We start from the raw sequence: 15,815 nt of genomic DNA on the forward strand, positions 1-15,815 counted from the left end.
CACCCATTCCTGCTTCCTGGCCCTAGAAGATTTCTTCATTAATTTTGTTGTAGATATTTACTGGTTCTTTAAGTGGGGGATCTTCACTCTCTTCTATACCTTTTATCCTTACGTTTCATCTTTTCATTGTGTCCTGGATTTCCTGGATGTTTTGTGTTAGGAGCTTTTTGTTTTTTTCATTTTCTTTGAGTGTTGTGTCAGTGTTTTCCATGGTATGTTCTGTACCTGAGATTCTCTCTTCTATCTCTTGTATTCTGTTGGTGATGCTTACATCTATGACTCCTGATCTCTTTGTTAGGTTTTCTATCTCCAGGGTTGTCTCCCTTTATAATTCCTTTATTGTTTCTATTTCCATTTTTAGATCCTGTAAGGTTTTTTCAATTCCTTCACCTGTTTGGTTATATTTTCCTGTAATTCTTTAAGGGATTATTGTGTTTTCTCTTTAAGGATTTCTACCTGTTTACCTGTGTTCTCCTGTATTTCTTTAAGGGAGTTATTTTTGTTCTTCTGAAAGTCCCCTATCGTCATCATGAGATGTGATTTTAAATCACAGTCTTGCTTTTTTGGTGTGTTGGAGTATCCAGGGCTTGCCATGGTAGGAGAACTGGTTTCTGATGATGCCAAGTAGTCTTGTTTTTTTGTTACTTATGTTCTATCCCTTGCTTCTCACCATATGGTTATCTCTGGTGTTAGCTGGTCTCCTGTTTCTGACTGTGGCTTTGTCCTCCTGCAAACCTGTGTGTCAGTACTCCTGGGAGACCAGTTCTCTCTGGGAGGAATTTGGGTACACAGAACTGTATCACAGGGTCAGCTCTAGTGTGCAGCCAGAAACTGGAAGGATCCTGTTCTAGCTGTTCCTTGTTTCCTGAGTCCTGATGGATTTGGGTGGGTCCCTCTTGTGCTAGGAATTGGAGGAAAAGTAGTGGTCTTACCTGTGCTCATAGGTGTGTTGGCACTCCTGGAATATCAGATCTCTTTAGGTGGTATTTGAGTATGTAGCTCTGTGGCACAGGATCATCTCTGGGAACAGATAGAAAACTATAAGGGATTTCTAATCTTTTTATGAAAATGAGTGTTCTGATCACATAACTTAATGTGATTATGAAATAATCCACAGAAACATAAGAAATCTAATTAGAAGTACTATGATGACTGAAAAGGAGAGATATGAAAAAATCAACATAGATACTGGGAAAACCCCTTATAACAGGAATGCTACAAAGAGGAAATCAATTCCTCATATACATTCAGTTATTTTTCACATCCAAATAGCATACACATTGTTCTTCGTGCTAATGGTGCATAGACATAAATACATGCTGTCACACTGGATAAATTCCTTTATTAATATTCTACAGTTTATCACTCTAATAAAGAAGAATTCTCAGCATCTTGAAGGCCTTGCTATTCAATTCTATCCTCAGACTGACATGGTAGAAGGAGAGAAATGATACTTGCAAGTTGTCCTCTGGTCTTTATGATGAGACATGCATATACATATACATATAAAAGTAAAATTTAAAAGGCAAAGACATTTTTGACAGATATATTTATAACATTTTCAAATGTAGTAGTACAAAGAAAGGCAATCTTTAAATATATGATCTCTCTTGTGTGCAAAATAAACATTCTGAAAAACGACATAGGCAGTTTTCAACCAAATCTTGCTGGTGGAACTTTTGTGCATGTAATATTTGTAAAAGTATATTGTATATCTTTCTCAATGTCTTTTGTAAGGCATTTGGATATCTTTCTTTCTCAAATTTTACATAAATGGATTTAACATGGTGAGGATCACGCTATAAAAGATGTAAACCATTTATCACTGTCCAAGAAGTGACTGGACTGGGGCTGACCACTGTCAGAAGGGACTCACAGGTGAAAAACGCCTTGTGTCTCTCCTCAGAAGAGTTCATCGTGAGAATGGAGATGAGGAAGAGCAAGTAAGATACAGACACAGGATGACCAGAAGAAAGGACATTGAAATAAAATCTACCAAGACCACCATGAGTGTTTCAATTTCATGAGTGATTGAGAAGGTCAAAGATCACAAGGGAACGCTGTCACAGTAGAAATAATTGATGATATTATAGTCACAAAAGACAAAGTGAAAGTATTAATGGTAATTAGAAGAAAAAAAATGTGCAATACAAATAAAGAATAACTACCAATGTGTCCAACACCCATTTTAATATGATGACTGTGTAGAACAGAGACTTACAGATGACCATATATTGATCATAAGACATTGAAGATATAATAAAAACTTTACTAATTATATCTCCAGATGTTCTACAAATTTGCAATTCTCCCAGCAATGGAAGAGTGTACCCCAATTTCCACATCCTTTCCAACATGTGCTATTGCTTGAGTTTTTTATCTTAGCTATTCTGATTTGTGCAAGATGGACTCTCAGAGTCACTTTGATTTCCATTTCCCTGTTGACTAAGGATGTTGCATATACCCAAATGATATTCCACCATACCACAAGAGCACGTGCTCCACTATGTTCATAACAGCTTTATTGATAAAAGCTAGAAAATGGAATCAACCCAGATGTCCCTCAATTAAAGGATGGATACAGAAAATGTAATTCCTTTAAAGAATGGGATACCAGGATAGTAAAAAGGACCATTGCCAGGATAGGAGGGTTGGTGAGCAAGAGAGAGAGAAATAACAGGAAATAAATGCTCTGGTCATGGAAATCTAAAAAGGAGTGATATTTTAGGGTGTGGTAAGGAAGTAAATGGTGCAGATGGGAGGAAATTAAGGGGCAATAGATACAAGAGATCTGATAGCATAAATGGAAATGGAGGGCTGGGAAGGGAGAAGAGGAAGGATTAAATGCAGATAAAACAGAGAGGTGTATAAAATATCATGGATGCTTGCAAATGCGTAAGGAAACATGTATGAATGATTTAACTAAGTAAAAACCTGTTAGCACGTTTCTCCTCTGGCTTGAAAGACTTCCCTCCAGGAGATGAGAACTAGATTACAAATCATAATGTCTGGCATAAGAAGTCCTGGTTTGATGTGTGGACCATGGCTCTCAAAGCGACTCCCAAACATACCACCTTTTAATTTACCCTTAATTATCCCAAGGAGGTGGAAGGTAAGTTCCTATTGCTACAGATTCAGTGCAATTCAAAAGTTATGCCTGAGCTAGAATTGTCCTGAACAGCTCCTCAATTTTGATTAGCTTTTGTAATACCAGAGGACATTATGAATGCTTTCAAATTAGAGAGCCAATGTTCTGTCCTGTTTTCTTGTGATGCCTATGAATATTAATGAATACCATGTCTCATAACTCTAAAAGCATACAGTGAAAACGGTTAGCTCTGTAACTGGTCCTAATTTGGTCAATGAAAAAGAAACCAAAAACTGTTATTAAAAATAATTAAATCAACTAATTACTTAGTACTAGTGAAGTCATGTTATTAGAGGAAAATCCACAACCATTAATTTTCTTTTTCTTTTTATTAGATATTTTCTTTATTTACATTTCAAATGTTATCCCCTTTCCTGGTTTCTCCTCTGAAAACCCTCTATACGCTCCCCACTCCTCCTGCTCACCAACCCACCCACTCCTGCTTCCTGGCCCTGGCATTCCCATATACTGGGACATAGAACCTTCACAGGACCAAGGGCCTCTCCTTCCATTGATGACAGACTAGGCCATCCTTTGCTGCATATAAAGCTAGAGCATCTGACAAACATCTGTCCTTATATCAACCGATAAGTGTGGTCTTTACCTCTATCAAATATCAAATACATGTCTCTTTGCAACAGATAAAGATCATTAAAGAGGACTGTAATACATCAAAATTCAATTATTTACAACCCATTTCCAATGAATATTCCTGCATTTAAGACTCAGGGACCATTGTAGCAGAGCATTAGATAGATTGTAAGAGTCAGGAGATCAGGGCACTTGTCTTGAAACTGGGTCTCCAAGTAATTTTAGAAAATATTCCCGTAATGTCTTACCAACATGACAGGCTAAATGTGTGCTGGAGAATTGTGGCAATGGGAATTCCAAAGTTGACACAGAAAAGCCAATCTGTCTCCAGCACTATGAAAGAACTACAGGCATTAAAAAATGTGGGAAGCAGGGTGAAAAGTTTTGCCCATGGAAGCGCACACTTGTTCATCCAACATAAAATAATTCTCCCTGAAAACATATAAACAAGTAATAATATAGTATCTCAAGGGGCTATGTTTGTGAATAGTTCTAAACACACATATGTGTATAACAACAATTAATGAACAAAAGAGTTCATAAATTTGAAAGAAAAAATCAGTATATTGAGTGTGTGGAGAATTAAAAGGAAATGATTTAACTATATTAACTGAAAAAGTAAAAAAATAAATGAGCAATATAAAAATCTTCTGTCTCTCTCTCTCTCTCTGTGTGTGTCACTCTCTGTTTCTCTCTGTCCCTCTGTCTTTCTGTCTCTCTGTGTCTCTCTATGTCTCTCTGTCTCTCTGTCTGCCTGTCTCTCTCTCTCTCTCTCTCTCTGTGTCTGTCTCTCTGTCCCTCCCTGTCTCTCTCTCTGTCTCTCTCTCTCTCTCTTGCTCTCTTAAGTCCTCTCTTTCCTGTCTCTTCTCTTGAGAGTTAAACACTTTCTATCTTTGACTCATTCAGTCAAACTTCTCTGAATGGTCACTTTTTCTGCCCATCTTCTTCAACATACTCACTTTACCTTCATTAATCTTGATTAAAGTTGTCTACTAAGGGTGTGTCTGTATTTCAGCCAGAGGGATTAAAGGTGTATTATTCACATACCCAGAAGTTCTTGGAATATGATCCCCTTCCAGAAGAGCCTTTTGCTTGATTATAATTCCTCTAAAACTGTGGCGAATTTTAGTCTTGTCCTATGGATCCAATAAAATTAGACATTCTACCTCTCCTGGCTATGATACATACAATAATCACCTTTCAGTTTTCTAATTAGCAGGACCCATTGAGCTATCCCCCTACCTGACTATTCTGGTTTTCTATGGATTCATCTGTTTGCTATTGTGAAGGTGGTTTCTGCTGTAGGGATGAGAAAAGTTCTCTATATATGTGGCTCTCCTCACAAGAGTGTCCATTTAGCATGGAACAGTCCTCTTTATGTATGTGAGACTGAGTGCTATCTATGCTTTGATGCATGACATGATAGAGTTTTTACTTTATGCCGCTTTGTTCCCCATGCTGAAGATCATCTTTATCTACGGTCTGGTGTAAAAGAGTTCATGAAAAGGCTCATGGAGATATGTTGCTTTTTAAGTATAGTACATATTTACAATTAAATAAACATAAATAATAATACTGACTATATTTCTCTGTTGTCAGAATCTAGAAAACAGATGTTCGTTTTATGCTACAGTATATTATTTCTTGTTATATAATTAAATAAAAGGTTGATTAATTCATCCATGTTCTATTTTAATACATACACTTCATGCCTCTTCTACCTTAATAAGTATTTCCAAAACATATCCATTTATTTACTGTGCTGAATACATTTTCCCTTCAGGATTGTGGAAGAGTCATTTAAGTTGACATTTTTCTTTATTCATCTCCATATAGAGATCTGTGCTCACTAAAAATATTCTAATAAAATATTAGTCATTCTTTTAAGAATTACATTTAGTAACTTATGTCCAGGTACAGACTGCAAACCTCTTCAGCTTCTTAAGTACTTTCTCTAGCTCCTTCATTGGAGGTCATATGCTCAGTCCAATGTATGGCTATGAGCATCCACTTCTGTATTTGTCAGGCACTGGCAAAGCCTCTCAGGAGAGAGCTATATCAGGTTCCTATCAGCAAGTACTTGTTGACATCCACAGCAGTGTCTGGGTTTGGTGATTGTATATGGTTTGGATCCCCAAGTGGGGCAGTCTCTGGATGGTCATTCCTACAGTCCTACTCCACACTTTGTCTCTGTAACTCCTTCCATGGGTGTTCTGTTTCCCATTCTAAGAAGAACTGAAGTATCCACACTTTGATCTTCCTTCTTCTTGAGTTTCATGTGTTTTGCAAATTGTATCTTGGGTATTCTGATTTTCTGAGCTAATATCCACTTAACAGTAAGGGAATATCATGTCTGTTCTTTTGTGATTGGTTTACCTCACTCAGGATGATATCGTTCAGATCGATCCATTTGCCTACTAATTTCATAAATTCATTCTTTTTAATAGCTGAGTAGTTCTCCATTGTGTAAATGTACCACATTTTCTGTATCCATTTCTCTGTTGAGGGACATCTGTGTTCTTTCCAGTGTCTCACTATTATAAATAAGGCTGCTATGAACATAGTGGAGCATGTGTCCTTATTAAAAGTTGGAACATCTTCTGGGTATATGCCTAGGAGTGGTATTGCTGTGTCTTCAGGTATATGTTCAATTTTCTGAGGAACTGCCAAACTGATTTCCAGAGTGGTTGTACAAGCTTGCCATCACACCAACAATGGAGGAGTGTTCCTCTTTCTCTATTTCCTTGCCAGCATCTGCTGTCATCTTAGTTTTTTATCTTAGCCATTCTGACTAGTGTGAGGTGGAATCTCAGGGTTGTTTTGATTTGCATTTCCCTGATGATTAAGGATGTTGAACATTTTTTAGGTGCTTCTCAGCCATTCAGTATTCTTTAGTTGAGAATTATTTGTTTAGCTCTGTACTGCATTTTTTAATAGGGTATTTGTTTTTCTGGAATCCAACTTCTTGAGTTCTTTATATATATATTGGATATTATCCCCCTATTGGATGTAGGATTGGTAAAGATCTTTTCTCAATCTGTTGGATGCCTTTTGGTCTCATTAACAGTGTCTTTTGCCTTACAGAAGCTTTGCAATTTTTTTCTTTTTTTTTTTTTTATTACGTATTTTCCTCAATTACATTTAGAATGCTAGCCCAAAAGTCCCCCATACCCTCCCCCCCACTCCCCTACCCACCCATTCCCATTTTTTGGCGCTGGCATTCCCCTGTACTGGGGCATATAAAATTTGCGTGTCCAATGGGCCTCTCTTTCCAGTGATGGCTTACTGGGCTATCTTTTGATACATATGCAGCTAGAGTCAAGAGCTCCGGGGTTAGTTCATAATGTTGTTGCACCTACAGGGTTGCAGATCTCTTTAGCTCCTTGGTTGCTTTCTCTAGCGCCTCCATTGGGGGCCCTGTGATCCATCCAATAGCTGACGGTGAGCATCTACTTCTGTGTTTGCTAGGCCCCAGCCTAGTCTCACAAGAGACAGCTATATCAGGGTCCTTTGAGCAAACGCTTGCTAGTGAATGCAATGGTGTCATCGTTTGAAGGCTAATTATGGGATGGATCCCTGGATATGGCAGTCTCTAGATGGTCCATCCTTTTGTCTCAGCTCCATGAGGTCCCGTTTGTTGATTCTTGATCTTTCTTTCTTTCTTTCTTTCTTTCTTTCTTTCTTTCTTTCTTTCTTTCTTTCTTTCTTCCTTCCTTCCTTCCTTCCTTCCTTCCTTCCTTCCTTCCTTCCTTTATTTATTTATTGGTTTTTTGAGACAGGTTTTCTCTGTGTAGCTGTGGCTGACCTGGAACTCATTCTGTAGACTAGGCTGGCCTTGAACTCAGAAATCTGCCTGCCTCTGCCTCCCAAGAGCTGGGATTAAAGGCATATGCCACCTTTCCATTCTTGATCTTACAGCACAAACCATTAGTATTCTGTTCAGAAAATGTCCCCCTATGCCCTTATACTTGAGGCTCCTCCCCACTTTCTCCTCTATAAGTTTCAGTGTATCTGGTTTTATATGGAGGTCCTTGATCTACTTGGACTTGAGCTTAGTACAAGGAGATAAGAATGGATCGATTTACATTCTTCTACATGCTAATCATCAGTTGAGCCAGCACCATTTGTTGAAAATGCTGCATTTATATTCATACATATACATACACATACACACACACACACACACACACACACACATACATATCATATTTCCTATGCAGTCAAAACATGGATCAACTAGGAATAATTATTATGTATAAGTAAAAAACTAATTTTCTTCAAATTATTAAATTTGACATGCTTTGTTTTGGGATTGATCAAACCAAAACCAGATTTTAATTTAATTTAATATTAAACATACTACTTTATTGACTAGTACATAGTGACATTTTAGGAGACAACATGGAACAATTGGAAAAGGAATAGATTTTTATGCTTTCAACAGATATTTGACTTTAGATAGATATGGTTGGGAATAGAATATAAATTCAGAAACAACCAAACAGTAAGAACAAACAAACAAACAAACAAACAAAAACAAAGAAAGAAATAAGGGGAGAAAGAGAAAGAGAGAGAGAGAGAGACAGAGACAGAGACAGACTAAAATTGCCTACTCTATGAACTCAAGTAATTGAAATTTAACTCTGCAGCAGAACTAATATTGTTATATTTCACTGGGCAACATTAACAGTATATCGTCTCTTTCATCTCTCTTGTTATCATTTCTTATCCTAATTCCCATATCCTCTCTCTTCTATTGTCATTCTCATGTGCATGCATTTAAATCTCATACCATCTTGATGAAGGATACTTTAAATCCAAATAAGTAAATTATATTTAAAGATGCTGAATTCCATCTGTTTTATAGCATTTTCACAAGGCTGTGAACTCAACATTACATAAGTAGAATTAGAGATGGAACTATGACTGCATGAGTGAAATATTTTTCCTATGTGAAAGAACATTAAGTTTAAACAAAGACAGAATTGCGTCAGTGTATTCATTTTCAGTACATTTTCCTAAGATCATTCCCTTTGTTTATCTTTTTTCTTTCTTTCTTTTTTTTTTTTAAGTGAGGACTTTCTGTCCCCGTGAAGAACATGGATTCTCCCAGGGGCTTCACTGTGGTGTTTAAAAGTTCCATAGGATGGGGTTTGTTCACATGTGTTATGACTTGACCATTATCTAACTGACCAAGCAGCTCAATTTTGTAAGTAAGTGTAGGCTTTTTCTTTATTTATAAGTGTTTTAAATGATAGAGTGGATTTCAAGTTTGAATACTTAATGTGTCTGAGTACTTAAATACAATATAAAACATCATATTTAACAGAGTTGTGTTGCAAATTGAGCCAATAACTTCTAAAAAGAAAAATGGATAAGGATGAAGAATCATTCACATATTTTGGAAATAATTCTCACGTTTGTTTTAATGTTTTGATAAATTAATTATAATAGAAAGCTAACTTTCAGTGAGTTTTTATGGATAGGATTTTTCCTCACTCAATTTTCTGTAAATTTGATTTCTGACGTAATTATTAAAATCTTATTATATTCATTTTACTGACAATGTATTAAAGGAATTTTAACCACTTCTTTTTCCACTCCTCAGGTTTTTTTAAGTGCAGGATTTTTCATTTAATATACCAAACAGAAATACTATCTTCTTTATTTTATGAAGTTATATTTTCAGATATTAATGGAGACAATGAAGACATAGTATAGTCATGGAGGAAGTATGCAGTGGGCTGGCGTGGAATTCAAATATTGAATGCTCCTTTATCTACTAGATAATAATCTGGCAAAGTATATTGTACACATATTTAAACCATAACTTCCTTCTTATAAGATGATATTTCAATATATTTCATAAGTTATCATGCATATCAAATAAGAGAAATGCCCACATTTTTTATAACCTATTATTGCTGTGCTTTATCATCTTCACACTTTTACTATAATTTTTATCTTGATTTTAATATTTTCAATATTATTGCCATTGATTTCATCATGAGGATTGAGAAATTTATTTCTAACTTATATTTTTTGATTGAGAATACTATAGTTCAAATACCTCATGCCTACATTTTGCATTTATATTAAATGAAATTAGATAGAATATTTGTAGCATTACTACACAAAATTTCTACTACATTTAATTGTAACTGAAGAGAAATATTTATTCAACTTTAATCTTGAAAAAATTATCCAGCTTTGGTGTTTCTTTGCCACAAAATTCTAACAGTGACCCATACAATAAATCAAGAAAAGCTCATTAGAAAAAAATTCATATCAACTCATAAACCATATTCTTTTTTCCAATCTATAGGAAAAATTTTTACTAAAATTTTTATTTGCCGAAGAATTAGGATAATTTAAGTAAACCAATATTTATTATACTAATATTTTCCCAGACCAGAAAAGTAGTTACATAGATATACTTTTTTCTTATACAATAATGAAGAGAGTCACTTTATTTAAATTCAAAAGAAGATATTATGATATATACATTTTTCCTGTTTTGGTTTCACTAATTGCTCAGTGTATTATTTTAGCAGTAACTTAACATGCCTGTAACATTCTGTTACAAAAAATAAAATTTCAGACTTATAGTTTATACACATATATCCTGTAAGTTATTAAAATGTTTATTCAAGTAAACACATCTTAATGGATCCATAAAATTCTCTTCAGTTACCTGTGTTTATGTGGTAAAAGGAGTCAATTGTGACCACATTAATCTTAATTAGAATTTCTCTAAACTCACACTGTCTGTAAATGAGGCTTCTCACATAGTCTAACATCAGGATTTAGACTGAGTGCACTTCTTAGTCCTCTACACTTGCTTTATCTCAGATCTTAAAGTAGAAAATAAAATTATAGAGTTGCAGGATGTGTGACATTCCTTTGGTGAATAACAATCAAGATGAATATAGTTATGTTTGTTTAGCATACTATAAACAATTTTGAAACCCCATTTCCATATTAATTATTTCTACAGTTCTTACTCCCTGCCCTCTTTAGAAAACATGTCTGAATAAATTCCATTGCCAATCTTGACAGATAATGAGAAGGAAGAAAAGAGAGATAACAGAAGTCTATTGCATGTTTTTTCAAGTCCATAAATTTATATTTTGCAGATTTGTGTAATTAACTAATGAGATGATTTTATAGGCTAATTATTAAAATAATTTTCAAAATAAGATTATATATTAACATATTTTCATGTATTCTTAATTTTAATGTTTAAATTATTCATGTTTACACAAATGAAATTTGGTTATGTTTTTATATTTTACTCTATATGTGAAGTATTAAATATTTTTTGTTCTGTAAGTATACATTTGAAAGCATAATCTATATACTAGAACAAAACATGCACATAGAATTTGAAGACCTTCTGGGACAATGTAATTACATAACTTCCTTCCTGTTTTAAAATTACTTAAATTCTTTTTATTGATTTTAATAAAAATATAAACTACTAAGGAAGACTGTTTCATGTACTTACAGCTAAAGGAGAACTACTATACAAGTCTGTGCTTTTTGTTATAACAATTTGAAAGTGAAGAAAGTCCAACTATATTCATGAAAATAGAATTTTGTGAACAAACAGACCCAGGACTATGGTAATATCAATGGAAACACTAAAACGGAAGGGTGAGGGAATTTTCATGGGGCTTATCCTAAATAGATTCCAGGTAATTAATGCATTTCTAGGAAAAGAGAACTAGTTCCTCCCAGGTATAAAATTGGTAAAGGTTGTCCAGTTGTCCAGGGCAGAGTGGTCATCCCTGAAAGCATATACATACAGAAAAGAAAAGCGGACCCAGAGGTTGTGCTTTAATAATTGTACATTCCTATTTATATTTCTAAGAACAATAATAAAAGAAAAATCAGCTATCAAGTTGGGAGTTTGTGTAGTGGCACACAGGAGATATTTAACAGTAGCATACCTGAATGAGGTGAAGAAGGAAAGGGAGAGGACATGATTCAATATATTTCAGTGAAATATATTGAAATACATACATACATACATACACACATAGTATAAATACATACATAAACAATATTTTAAAAGAAAAATGCAGTATAATGAAAATAATTTTTTAAAGTATAACTTGAACAGAGTGATAGAAAACTATTTAAATAACAAAGCTACTTTAGTTGTTGGATTTTTAACTTTACATGCAAGTGTAATTTATCTTTTTCCTTTACCCCTTATAGTGAAATCTCTACAATTTCATCAAATTATTTATCATTGTCCTTCTCATTACCCTATGGTAGTCACGATGCCCTAAGAATCAAACATGGACACAGCTTTATAGGAACTTCCTGGGGAAATATATAAATAAAAACCAGAATGGAAAAGATCACATCAGCTGTGGATGTCCACAATATTCCATTAAAGAACATGACTGAAGCCACCATGTTTATTCTCTTAGGATTCACAGATGACTTTGAACTCCAAGTCTTCCTGTTTTTACTGTTTCTTGCTATTTATCTCTTCACTCTGGTAGGAAACTTTGGACTGGTTGTTTTGGTCATTGGGGATTGTCGGCTACACAACCCCATGTACTATTTCCTAAGTGTTTTGTCTTTCCTGGATGCTTGCTATTCTACAGTTGTTACACCCAAAATGTTGGTCAACTTTCTAAGTGAAAATAAGTCCATTTCATTCCTTGCATGTGCAACCCAAATGCTTCTCTTTGTTTCGTTGGGAACCACAGAATGCTTTCTCCTGGCAGCAATGGCTTATGACCGATATGTAGCCATCTACAACCCACTTCTGTATACAGTGGCCATGTCACCCAGAGTATACCTGCCACTCATCATTGCTTCCTATGCTGGTGGAGTTGTGCATGGTGCTATCCACACAGTGGCCACTTTCAGTCTGTCCTTCTGTGGATCCAATGAAATTAAGCATGTCTTCTGTGACATCCCTGCATTGCTTGCTCTTTCTTGTTCTGATACCCACACAAATGAGCTTCTAGTCTTGTACTTGGTGGGCTTGATTGAGATTGTTACCATCCTGATTGTTCTGGTCTCCTATGGATTCATCCTCTTTGCCATTCTGAACATGCATTCTGCTGAGGGTAGGAGGAAAGTGTTCTCTACATGTGGCTCTCACCTCACTGGAGTCTCTATTTACCATGGTACAATCCTTTTCACTTATATGAGGCCTAGTTCCAGTTATGCTTCAAATCATGACATGGTAGTGTCAATATTTTACACCATTGTGATACCCATGTTGAATCCTATCATCTATAGTTTGAGGAACAAAGATGTAAAAGTAGCATTTAATAAATTGTGGAGAAAATGTGATTCATAATTAATGTATAGTTATATAACAAAACAAAATTACTTTGTTTATTCCAATTTACATGAAATATACATTGCTACAAATTACAAACATGCCCTGGTTTAATTAGTAGTGTTTTATATATTCATGATTATATTAAAATCATTAATCTTCTTTTTCATGTACCATTTTTAAAGAAGAAAATTTTCTCCTGTGTATCAAATTAATTTGAAATAATTTATAGCTATTTTATGTCAAGCTGTTCTTGGGTACTATTATATGATTTTTGTGTGTTTCTATTAAATAGAGACTGTATTCACAAGAGCCTTTGATTAAATAATTGTCATGTAGCTTGTGGTAAACTGTTAACTTGAATTATGTAACATAGAGCCCATTCAAGATTCCTTATGGAGTATTTCTCAAAGAGTACTTTCTTTTCTCAAAAAATCTCTCACAGACTGACATACATTCAAGCTTTTGGGCTTATTATTTCAAGTAAATTTTTTTTCCTGCTAGCAAGTCATTTCCTTGACACTCACATGAATTAATTGGATCCATTATAAACCTACTACAACACAGTCATAATATTTGTTGATGATTCTTGTTACTGGTACTATTAAAATAAAAAAAATCCCATAAAATTTAGGGGTAGGAAATAAATACTCAAACACACACATATGCACAAGGACACACACATGAGGGCATATATATATTATACATATATGTGTGTATGTATACATATACATACATATGTGTTTGTGAGTATTATGTATACATATTTATGTCTGTGTATATATAGGCTTCCCTGAGAGCTGATACAGCAGTAGAGTTCTGTCTGGGACTCCTGTGATCCTTGATCATTGCTCAGTTGCTAGACTTGATTAAACTGTCAGTTTGCCCATGAGATACAACCATATATTGTCATTCAGCAAAAGTTATATCTATTTAAAAAGTACACAGAATGAAAACTAACACACTGTATTGTTATATCCATCTACCTTTTTAACTTAACTTTATTTCGTTAGTAGAAATTTTGTGTAGAAATCAATACTTTTTTCCAAGAAAACACTGTTTACTTCCAAGTTATTTTATGCTCTGAAATAATCAGAAAAATCTAACCAAAGCATTATAATTAAAGAATATTTTACTTTTACAATAATTTGTTGAGCTGGAGAAATGGATCAGTGGTTAAGAACACTGGCTGTTCTTCCAAAGTACCCAGGTTTAGTTTTCAGCATTCACATAGCACCTCACAACTCGCTGTAACTCTCCAGTATCTGTATCTGACACATACACACACACACAAAAGCACATAAAAAGGTGTTTGTTACATTTATTCTCTCTCCCTCTCCTTCTCCCCCTCCCCTCCCCCTCCCCTCCCCCTCCCCCTCCTTTCTCTCTCCTTCTCCTCCCTTCCTCTCCCTCTCCCCTCCCCCTCCCTCTCCCTCTCCCTTTCCCTTTTTTTCTCTCTCTCTCTCTCTGTGTGTGTGTGTGTGTGTGTTTATGCACTCACATGCATGGTTGAATGCCATGGAACATGGGTGAAAGCCAGAGGACGACTTGGGGACAAGAGTCTATTCTATTCTCTATTCTCTCCTTCTACCATAGATACCCTCAGATTGGTAAGCACCAGGCCTTTATCTGTATCAAGCACATTATCGACTTATCCATCTCTTAAGCCCATATTGTTCCTTTGGTTTGATTGTTTTTCACTGGTCTATGATTTTCTTAATGTTTAAAAATTATTTCGTCCATTTTTGAGAGTGTAATATAATTAGATCTCCTTCTTTCCTTCCTTCCAAACAAATTCTCCCACACATTTCTCTTTACCCTCTTTTGAATTCATGTCCTCTAGTTACAAGGCCACTCCTACATACAATACGCAGTAACACACACACACACACACACACACACACACACACACTCATGCCACAGAATAATGTTCTTTTTCAGAATTAAATTTGAAATGTGACTTTAATGTCTATGAAAATGATTACCTGATAACAGTCGCTTCTTGTTTCACTTGATCAGTTATGCTGGGAGAACCCATTCATTTCTACTATCCAATAAGGTTTTGCTGGGAAAAAAATGCACTAGGTGAGTTTGGGTGAATTGACCAAGTTAAGAAAGACAAATACATCATGGTTTCTCTAGCATGTGGGTCCTCCTTGTGTATGTTTACCATGGAGGTCATGAAATTCATAAAATAAGGAAAAGGTCAATGAGGTGGAATTCCTTAAGGGAAATGGATATAAAAGAATGGAGATGCAATTAAATTCAAGGGGGAATTTGACAGAACATGGAAATCAATAGTCATGGATAAAGGGGTAATTATATGAAAATTCAGTACAGAAAACTAAAAGCTAACATGTAAAATGAATTTAAAGGAAAAGATCCTGCTTAGATGAAAAATTATGTTCCTAGACACTATGGGTTATTAGTATAAGGTGTGAGATGCATCCATAAAAGTCATTGGTTATAGAGACACAAAAGGCTCCAAAAAATCAATAGCTCTTACCTTTCCTCTTGACTGTTCACCAGAAATGATAGTAAGACCCTATTACTAAAGACAGCATAGGTCAGAGTTACATAGTATTGAAAAATCAAGCTACAACTATTTATTTTCTTGCTACCTACTAGGTTAAACACTTACTAGAAGGCTCCTTTGGAGGCTGATGAAGGAAAATACATCAACAATCTTAAACAGCCTTTAATTCTACAAACTGCAATGCCAACCTTCTAAGCAAGATGTTCCCATTGGTGCCATAGTGGTATTAA

The 15,815-nt window shown here is 35.1% G+C and overlaps 1 protein-coding gene and 2 pseudogenes across 2 annotated transcripts; 2 read left to right on the plus strand and 1 right to left on the minus strand.

Moving 5' to 3' along the window:
- Olfr1091-ps1 (olfactory receptor 1091, pseudogene 1) lies at nucleotides 1,680-2,258 on the minus strand (annotated as a pseudogene).
- On the plus strand, nucleotides 4,778-5,242 carry Olfr1092-ps1 (olfactory receptor 1092, pseudogene 1; annotated as a pseudogene).
- Nucleotides 8,912-13,158, plus strand: Olfr1093 (olfactory receptor 1093). Of its 2 annotated transcripts, NM_146366.2 has the most exons (3): nucleotides 8,912-8,948; nucleotides 11,249-11,364; nucleotides 11,963-13,158. In NM_146366.2, the coding sequence occupies exon 3, from the start codon at nucleotides 12,099-12,101 to the stop codon at nucleotides 13,065-13,067; it is 969 nt and encodes a 322-aa protein (NP_666478.1). In that variant the 5' UTR covers nucleotides 8,912-8,948; nucleotides 11,249-11,364; nucleotides 11,963-12,098; the 3' UTR covers nucleotides 13,068-13,158. The 2 variants fall into 2 exon arrangements, with proteins under 2 accessions (NP_666478.1, NP_001355135.1); NM_001368206.1 differs by lacking the exon at nucleotides 11,249-11,364.
- The last annotated feature ends 2,657 nt before the right edge of the window (nucleotides 13,159-15,815 follow it).

This window comes from Mus musculus, chromosome 2, assembly GCF_000001635.26.
Source record: "Mus musculus strain C57BL/6J chromosome 2, GRCm38.p6 C57BL/6J".
Lineage (NCBI taxonomy): Eukaryota > Metazoa > Chordata > Mammalia > Rodentia > Muridae > Mus > Mus musculus.

What these genes read in the sequence shown, in the direction of transcription:
- Olfr1093 (NM_146366.2), top strand. Translation starts at nt 12,099, where the DNA reads ATGGAAAAGATCACATCAGCTGTGGATGTCCACAATATTCCATTAAAG.